The sequence below is a fragment of the Petaurus breviceps genome, unplaced genomic scaffold (genome assembly GCF_028583685.1).
Source record: "Petaurus breviceps papuanus isolate PSGF00001 unplaced genomic scaffold, PetGlider_PUasm1.0 208, whole genome shotgun sequence".
Taxonomy (NCBI): domain Eukaryota; kingdom Metazoa; phylum Chordata; class Mammalia; order Diprotodontia; family Petauridae; genus Petaurus; species Petaurus breviceps.
The window spans coordinates 10,940,417-10,950,241 of record NW_027185852.1 but is presented as its reverse complement, the minus strand read 5'-3'; the positions used below and the strand labels follow the sequence as shown (position 1 = coordinate 10,950,241).

Here is a 9,825-nt window from a genome sequence, read left to right as displayed (position 1 = left end):
TGTCGGATGACCTGGAGCTCGAATCCCTGGCTCGGACACTTAGCACCCACCCAGAAACACCTGGCTGTGGAACCTTGAACAAGTTGCTTAACCCCAATTGCTTAGGGGCGGCGAGCTGGCTCAGCGAGTAAGAGCACCGACTCCAGTGTAAGGATGACCTGGATCGAATCCTGGGCTCAGATAGTCAGCACCACACCCAGAAATAACTGGCCGTGTAACCTTGAGCAAGTTACTTAATCCCGATTGCTAAAAAAAAAAAAAAAAAATCATCAACCTCATGGTTATGAGGAAGATGAAGCTAGACAGTAATGCTTATGAACATTATGAGGGGGGATCCTAGTACATAGGTTTTTAACCTGGTGCCTATGAACTTTTAAAAATTGGTAATGATTTTAATATAACGGGCTGCCTTTGTAATCTTACATATTTTATGCATTTGAAAATATTATTCTAAAAGCTCCAGAGACTTGACAAGATTGTGAAAGGGAGCTGTGATTCCAGAATGGAACCTCTGCTCTAGCATGCAAATCCAATTAAATGCACAATGTGAAATGGTCTGGATCACTGTTCCTCTTCAGTCATGTCCACCTCTTCACGACCCCATCTGGGGTTCTCTCAGCAATGATGCTGGAGTGGTTTTGCCATTTCCTTCTCCAGCTCATTTTACAGATGAGGAAACTGAAGCAAACCGGGTTAAGGGACTTGCCCTGGATCACACAGCTAGGAAGCATCTGAGAGCATATCTGAACTCAGGAAGATGAGTCTTCTTGACTTCCAGGGTGGGCACTTTATCCACAGTGCCACCTAAGTACCCATCAGATCTTTAATTAAATTCAACATCTGTTAATGTTAAGATGCTGTAGTTGGTGCTAAGGATAACTCCCCCCTACCCAAACCAAAGAGAGTTTACATTTTACTTTAGGGGGTAGGTGGGGAAGAGGATAAGGTTATATCCACAATTATCAAACTAGGTGATGTATTTGGAGGATAGTAAACTGAAAAGGAGGGCCATGGAAGAAGGCTTCAGAAAGAGGTGACATCTGAGTTGAGCCTGGATGGAGGACAAGAATTCTTAGTGTTAGAGATGAGTTAGAGTGTTAGAACATTCTAGCCAGGGACCGGTGTTGAATAAAATGGAACATCTGTCCTCCAATTTGACTGGAAGAAAGCATTAAGGTTTGCAAAATGTATTTCCCTTCAAAACAACCCTGCAAGATTGGTAGTACAGGAATCATTTTCTCCTTTGTCCAGATGAAGATGCAGAGGCACTAAGAAGTTAAGTGCTTTCCTCATTGTGATATCCCCGTCAAACTCTATATTGTAAGGTTCCCTCCTGCTATGACCTTTTATGTTCAAAGACCACTTTTGGTTCTGAAATTCCAAGTTCTAAAACCCCTTCCATTCAGTCAAGCAGGCACTTATGAACCTTCTGATTACTGGGTTCTATTCAGAATCAGTGCCACTGATGACTTCCTGGCTATTCCACAAACAGGACACTGTCGATCTACCACAAGTCACTCCATCTCTGGGGCTGGGCATTTTCTTGGGATTGTCCTCATGCCTACAAGGCTCTTCATCCCCCTATCGGATTGCTGACCTCTCTAGCTTCCTTCAGGCCCCAACTAAAATCTTGCCTTCTGCAGTAAGTCTTTCTCCATCCCTCTTCACTCTGGTGCCTTCCTTCTGTGAATTATTTTATATTTATCCTCTATATAGCTTGCTTGGAATATATTTGTTTGTATGGTGCTCCCCCATTGGAGTGTAAGCTACTCAAGGGCAGAGACTGTCTCTTGCTTCTTTTGGAATTCCCAGAGCTTAGCACAGTGTCTGGCACATAGTAGGTGGTTAATAAATGTTTATTGATTGATTTTAAGGAGAGTGCCCAGGTCAGACACAGTTTTCATCCCTTTCTGAATTTTCTCCACCATGCCCCCCCCCCACTTCCCATCAACCCTCTTACACCTCCCTTTTATATGTCGTCTTTCCCCATTAGAACGGTGCCAACACTAAATTATAAGGTCCTTGTTAGCTCTGACTTCCTATTTGCCAGGTCTCCTTCCCATCCCTGGCAGTGTGTGTCCCAAGGCCCCTTCCCACGCGGACACTCGACAGCCTCAGGTCGCTTGTCTCTGATATTCTAGGTACTAGGCTGCTTTTCTGCTCAGATTATCTCGGTTCCCAAGATAAGTCCGCTCGCTGCTCAGACATCCTAGGTCCCTGGGACTTGGAGGGCGAGGCAGAGCGGAGGCAGAGGGACAGAGGAGGCGGCAGAGGGGTAGGGGCAGGGGTAGGTCTCTCCTTTCCCCGCAGGCACCTGGCACAGGTGTGAGGCGGAGCTGTCCCGGGCTCTCATTCTCAGCAGCCCAGCCTCTTCGCCGCCTAGGTGGGTGGGGTGAGGGCAGAAGGGCAGGGGCAGAACGGGAGGGGGGGGCAGAGGGGCAGAGGCGGGGGTAAGGGGGGGGGGGGCGGGGAAGAGGGAGAGGGACAGAGGGGCGGGGGCAGCGGCAGAAGCAGGGGCCGGCCTCTCCCCTCCCCGCAGGAACCTGGCACAGGTGTGAGGCGGAGCTGTCCCAGCAGCCCAGCCCCCGCGCCGCCCCGGTGGGTGGGTGGGGGCGCGGGGGGCCGGCCCGACCGGGCAGAGAAGAGGCGGGGGCGGGGCGGTGTCTCCCCCTCTCCTCCCCTTGCCCCCGCCCCCGCCAGCCCGCGGCACCGCCTCCGCCCCGCCGCCGCCTTTCTTCCCTTCTCTTCCCTTCCGCGGCGCTCTGCTCCGGCCTCCTGGGCTCGGCCCCGCTCCTGCCCCGCAGCCCCGCCGGGCCTCCCGGGCCCGCGAGCTCTCGGGCTCGGCCGCAGCCGGGAGGGGACAGGGGCGATCGGGAGGCGCGGGAACATGGCGGCGGCCGGGCCGGAGCGCGAGGCGGCGGTGGAGCCGGAGGAGCCGGGGCCGGTCCCCGCGGCGGCCCCGCAGCCCCCGCCCGGGGCTCCCCCGCCGGCCGAGGCGCCCGCGCAGCCCGAGCCGCGGGAGCCCCCGGAGCCGCTGGAGGCCGGCGAGGTGGAGCGGAGGCTGCAGAGAACGCGGCGGGAGCTGAGCAACCGCAGGAAGGTGCTGCTGCGGAACCTGCCGCCCGACACGCATAGCCAGGTGAGCCCCGCGACCGCCCCGCACGCTCCGACCCGCTGGCCCCGGAGTCCCCCCTCCCCCCGAGCCTCAGCTTGCGCGTCCGAGAAACTAGGGGGTGGCCCTGGGGGGCTCCGATGCCCCGGAGTGCGGAGACCTCTGACTGCGTGAACTTGGGCGATCACGGCCCCCCCCCCCCAGCCTCAGTGTTCCCATCTGTATAGCGAGGGGCGCATACTAGATGGCCTCACGTGCCCCTGGGTTGTCTAGATCGACCTTTTCATGAACTTGGACAAGGCCCCCCCCACCCCAGCCTCAGTTTCCCAGCCTGTGAAATGGGAGGATCGGACTAGCTAACCTCTGCGGTCCCTGAGCCTGTGTGAACTTGGGCAGTCACTTCACCACTCGGAGCCTCGGTTATCCCATCTGTTAAATGAGGGGGGAAATGGGACTGAAGTGATTTCTAATGCCTTGATGACCCCTACCACTTGGGTACGTACATAGCCTAGTATGAGAAGAGAAGCCTCAGGCTGTCAGAGCAGTAGTGTCCTTGTCTTGTTCTCTAGAATCCGTAGGCGAAAATCTCGAGGGCTGGAGAGGGCCTCTGAGGTCATCTGGTCCAACTTGTAGAAGAGGAGAAGGGACTTGGCCAAGGTCACTCATTTAATAAACAAATGACAAAGTTAAGGTTGAAACTGGAGGGCAGTTCAGGGCTCTTGGTTTCCTTCTAGGGACCGATAGGTCCCTTCCTGAGCTAACATTGTGTGTTCTAAAATAGTGCATTAGTCAGACAGCAGCATTAGCCGGCTGTAGTGAAAGCTCTCTTCCTCCTCAGACTGACCTCCTCCAGTCTAAGGCCTGTCATGGGCTCTCCCTCTCTAATCCACCTGACACAAAGCTACCAGGCCGATGTTTGGAAAGCCCAGGTCTCCACTAGTTGGTCTGGAAACTTCAGTCACTTCCTATTGCCTGGGGTGGGGGTGGGGGATACCCAACGGCTGAACTCCCCAGTTTAGAATTGGAAGGGCCCTCCCTGGCATTCTAGGCTGAGTGAGTCCCTGCCCTACACCTGACAAATGGTCTGGCCCTGTACCTGGAGATCTCCCAGGAGGAGGGCCCCCACACCCCCACCTTGGGAAGCAGCCCACCCCTACCGCTATCATTGCTAGGAAGTTTGTTCCTGAAATGAAGCCTTTCCAGTTTCTACCTCTTGTTCCTGGGCCTGTCCTCTGGGGACAAAGAGAACAATTTCAGAGTTGTAGATGTATGTAGCTAGAAGGAGAAAGGGGAAGGGGAGGGAAAAAATATTTGTTAAGGAACTATCAAATGCCAGGCACTGTGCTAAGCCTGTTCCAAATTGTATCTCATTTGTTCCTCACGACCCTTCAAGGTAGGTGTTATTATTATCTCCATTTTAAAGTAGGGGAAACTGAGGCAGACAATGGTTGAGGCAGAGCTAGTAAATGTCTGAGACTGTATTTGAACTTGGGTCTTCCTTTTTCCAAGACCTGTGTTCTAACTGCTTCAGAGGCCATCCAGCCCAGCCCCTTCCTTTCATAGATGAGGAAGATGAGATCCCCAAAAGGTTACTGACTTGTCCAAGGTCACACTTGGCATTTAGGGCCTTTCACAGCCTGACTCCATTCCACCTTTCCAGCTTTGTTGTCCCTCAAACCTGTTCCCCTTCCCTTTGAAGACCTTCTCCATCATTCCTGGCATGCTTGCTCTCTTCACCCCAACCTTCTAGAATGCCCACCCTCCTCCAAGCCTTCTCTAAGAAGCCTCTTCTTGTCCCATGTCATAGATGTTCTCTCAGTCCCCACATGAGTGTGTACCCATCACTCAGCTTTCCATAATTTATCCTCCCACCTCGCCCCACCCCATGCCCAATGCAATTTGCTTCTAGAAGACTGAGATTTTGTTTGGTTTTTGTCTTTGAGTGACTAAGGAGGCAACCTCCAAACCATGGAAAAAGTCACTTAACCTGTATGAGTAGAGACAATTTCCTTACTTTGGAGTTTTTGTATATCAGCAAAATCATTGGACCAGTCTCTTCTTGTTCCAAGTGACTTGCTCAGTGGTCTGCACGTAGTAGGCACTGGGTAAATGCTTACTGGGTTGGACTGGATCAAAAGAAAGATTAGAAGTAGGAGCAAATGAGGAAGGTGAGAATATAAGGAAACACTTCCTAACCATTGACCCACATGGAATGGGCAGCTTGTGCAGGTGGTGAGCCCATCATCACTAACAGCTGAAGGAATTGAGGAGCTTTACACTGGAAAGGAGAAGACAGTACATGGGGAGAAGGGAGACAGGCAGCTGAGAGTAGCTGCAAGGCTCTCTTGTGGAAGAGGCCTGATACTTGTTCTCCACGGGATGAACCAGGAGCAATGGATAGACGTCAGAGGGGAAGATGTGGGGAAAAAGAACATCCTAACAATGAGAGCTCCCAAAGTGAGCCTGGATGTGATGGAATGGGATGGGATGGGATGGGTCACTGGGGAGGGGAGAGGATCTACAAGCAAAAAAAGTCAGCCCATCACATGTCAGGAATGTTGTGGAGTCTGCAAGCATCGACTAAGTTCCTCCAGTGGGCTGGGCATTGCATTGAGGGAAAGACTCTTTGGTTAATAATACAAATTCACATTTGCTTTAGTGCTCCAAGGTTTGCCCCATGCACAACTCACATCTCTGTGACACAGGCCATGCCAGTATTATTATACCTATCTTACAGATGAGGGAAACTTAGTAAGGTTAAGTGACCCATCCAAAGTCAAAAAACATTTGTTCAAGCTAGGACTCAAAGTTGGGCCTTTCATGACCCCAGTACAGAATTCTTTCCATCATAGCACTCTGCCTCTGGGGGCCTTTCCAATTCCTTTGATGTGGTAGTTCTGGATTCTGTTGGTTCTGTTTGGTGAGAGCTACACATCTGAGGTCATTGGACACCTTGAAAGATGTGGTTTTTCTGGTGGAAGGGCTCCCAGAGAAGTTGAGAGGCTGGGAGTGAGGGGAGATGGGTTTTTAACATCCACCTCCTTAGCACAAGGCTGGGAGTCTGTGACTTTGCTCTTTGACAGAAGTTGGGGTGGTACTACTACTACTACTACTACTACTACTATTATTACTACTACTACTACTACTATTACTATCAATAACTAGCATTTCCATAATGTTTCCAAAGCACTTTGCTCTCATTTGAACCTTACAACAACCTTGGGAGGTAGGTGCCAGTATAATCTCCATTTTACAGATGAGGAATCTGAAAGGGAAGATGAGTGACTTTGCCAGGATCACACACCTAGTAAGTGACACAGAGTGCTGAACTCACAGCACCCTACCTCTGACACTTCCTGTGTGAACGCTGGGGTTTTAGTTTTAGATTTTTAGGGTGTTAGTTTTAGATTAACCATATTAGGCATTAGTTGGTGCTGAGCCTGTGGTGCTGGTTGCCTATGGAATGGGAAGGAGATATAAGCTGAGTTTGTGGGGAGGCTTTCTCCCCAAGTGGCAATGGGTTTGCAGTGGGGACATCCACATCCATCCTCATTGTCCCACATTTACCCACTTCCCCCTTAATCAGAATCAGGAAAAAGATCTGGATTTGTAGTTTCTGGCCACACAGCTAATGTGGAGTGTCTCTTTGGGCGTTAGAAAAAGAAAAGAGAGAAAAAGAAGGCCTTTTTCTCTAGAATGCTTGTTGAGACCACAAGGCCCCACAGTCATCCTTCCAGCCCCAGGTGTGAGCCCATGGAAATGGGCATCAAACACAGACAGACTTTTGGAGAAAAGCTTCTCTCCTTCCAGATTTCCTCTTCAGCTTTTCTCCTGTGGTTTTGAAGGGCCGCAAGGCAGCCTAGTTCCCAGAACTCTGTCCTCTGTGTTAGGCAGACCCGAGTTCAATTCTTTTCTAGACACTTACTAGATGTGTGACCTTAGGCAAGTCACTTAATCTCTCTCAAGTTTCAGTTTACTCCTCTGGAAGATAATACCTGTTCTTGTGAAGGTCAAATGAGACAATATATGCAAAGCTAAGTGCATTGGAAATAATTCTGTTTTTAAAATATTTTTATGGATAGTGTTGGAAAGGATATTATCAATAACGTTTAGCAAACCTGTGGCTACCCACAGTGCTGTGTCTTGTTAAAAAAATACAATTTCTTGCCAAATATCCTAAAAAGCCCCAAACCCTTTAAGCTGATTAGTATTTCCATAATACAGTAAAGCCTCATTGAGAAAGGAAGGAGGTCAGTGTGAGATATTTTTAAAGTAAGCAATTTTATTTCTTTTAAGCACCAGTCATTCCTGGTGCCTGACAGTTCCCTCCTGAAGGCCCTGGGCAATCTGTTATAAAGAATAGATAGGTGCTCAATGAATTCACACTGAAGGATTCCTAATGAGCATTTCAGCATTGTGATTTTTCTTGGGTTCTAGGGTCCGAAGTCCATCTGAAGAAAGAGAGTTGGGTAGGTCCTGTGCTGAGGGATGCATCCCCGGCCATTCACTGGCATCTACACTGGTTAACATGGCTGGGAGTGCTTGGCTTTAAGTCATCCTAGAGTGAATGTCCATGCTTGGGAACCCCGTGTACCTTGGAATAGAACTGTCACATGTAAACAGTGGTTTTAACAGTGCTCAAGCCTACTTGGAAACAGCCTAATTGTGTCTGCAGGAGAAAAGAATTTCTTCTACAATCGTCCTTGCTTGCAGTATTAATTTAGAATAGTTAATATGTTTTATCTGTGAAGAAAGGCTTTGCTTAAGGATCAGCCCATCCTGGCCTCTGGAAATGGAAGGTTTAAGGCTTTATTTGCAGTGTGTTCTCAGAGGAGGATCCCTGTGTGGAGGCTTCTGACTTCTCCCAGGCTCCGAGGGCCCTCTATTCCATGAACTCCTGTAGCACTAAGAAGATAACCCCTAATTTAGCACTTCATTATCTTGTCTTTGGGTCTTCCTTGTTTTCTGTCTTTTTCTGATCTCTGAGATGACAACAATAAGCAGCATCATTCATTTTGCATAATGACTTCCAGACAACAAGCCAGTGAATTAGGCAGGACAATTATCATTATCTCTGTTTTACAGATGAGAAAACAACTGGAGTTTGGATGATTTAATTAAGCAAAGAGTCACTTTATAACCCAAAGTATGCAGGGCTTTCCCATGAGGACTCAGGGAGCCACAAAGTTTAGGGCTGACTCAGTGTCCTCTTGGAGCTGCTCAGACCACGGAGAACTGTGATACTCACGTAGTGATGTATAATAATAAAGTATGGCTGAATGAATTAATGAAAGAAAAGCTTTTATTAAGCATTTGATTTCTGGCAGGCATTGTAGGCACGAGGAATACTGAGATAAAAGTCTTTGTCCCTCAGGGAGCTTACATTCTAATAGGGGGAGACAGCACATGCATAATAATCTCTAATAAGTGCAAAATCTAGGGCCTAAGAACAGTGTTGGGGAAGTATCTGGGAAGGCTCCTTTAAGGGATGGATGTCTGAATCTCTGTTCTGCCTTGCCGGATGGCCTTGAGTAAGTCCCTTCACACCTGTGGGCCTCAGTTTCCCTATCTGTAAATGAGGGCTTGGTCTCAATGGCCTCTCAAATCTGTTTGATCTGCAGAACTAGGAGCCTTCAAATTCCCAGCAGGGCTAAGGGAATAGCAAAGACAGAAAGACAAGACAGCTGATACTGTTGCTTGGGTATAGTGATGAATCCCCTGAGACTGGAACATAAGCCATGTGGAGAGTCCTTCCTGTAGCTATCTCATAGCATCCCAGACCTAGGACTCAAAGGACCCACAAAACCATCTGGCATTCTCTACCATTAGAATGTAAGCTCCCCGAGGGAAGGGATGCTTCTCTTTTTTCTTTTTATTTCTAGCCTTTAGCACAGTGTCTGCATCTGGATAAATAGTTCAATTCTTTCACTTTAGAGATGAGGAAACTGAGGCTTGGGTAAGTCACCTGACTTGCTAAGGTCACACAGGCAATAACTGTCAGAATTAGGATTTGAACTCGGGTCACAGGAGCATCAGTTTAGATCTGGAGGGTCCTTTCAGGTCCTTAGACTCCAGTCAGCTCTCTTCCCCTAGCACTACAGTGTCTCATACTATTCTCTGTAAGAACAGAAACTGGAACAAAGGATGGGGCCAGATGGGACATGGGTGTGAAGCTAGACAAAGGAGCTCAAACTTGATTTGAATGGGAGTAGCAGAGGTAGGAAGAATGTGACCAGAATTATGTGAAAGGAAGATATGAAGGACAGCAGTCTGAAAGATGGTGGGAAGCTGGGGAGAGAGCAGAGGTGCTTAATAAATGCTTTTGTCACCATTTATTCATTTGCTCATTCATATTGAGTAAGCAAAATGCTCCTCTACTAGCCAGCTAGCTCCCAGAGGACAAAACATGAATTTGGCCTCAACTTTTCAACTCACCAAATCCTCACCAAGCACCCTGAACTCATTAGTGAATCTTTGTTTAATTCAATTATCCACATCTCTCTAAGGGTGGGATTGCAACAGAAGAGGGGAGATGGAAACAGAAGAGAAAGAAGGGGACCAAGGTACAAGATACTCTGGAGGCAGAATAGCAAGACTTGTTAACTGATTGGCTAGGCAAGGTGGGGAAGAAGGAGGGTCAGTGCCAAACCTGAGCAATGGATGGAAGGATGGATGGATGAATGGATGGAAAGATAAATGGATGTATAGACAGA

The 9,825-nt window shown here is 48.8% G+C and overlaps 1 protein-coding gene across 1 annotated transcript in view; it reads left to right on the top strand.

Moving 5' to 3' along the window:
• Positions 1 to 2,887: 2,887 nt before the first annotated feature.
• The window catches only part of LOC138165129 (ribonucleoprotein PTB-binding 2-like), a 98,549-nt gene continuing 91,611 nt past the window's right edge, over positions 2,888 to 9,825 (top strand). The window contains exon 1 of the mRNA XM_069093285.1: positions 2,888 to 3,139. Coding sequence (XP_068949386.1) covers positions 2,888 to 3,139 — 252 coding nt within the window. The remainder of the gene's footprint in view (positions 3,140 to 9,825) is intronic.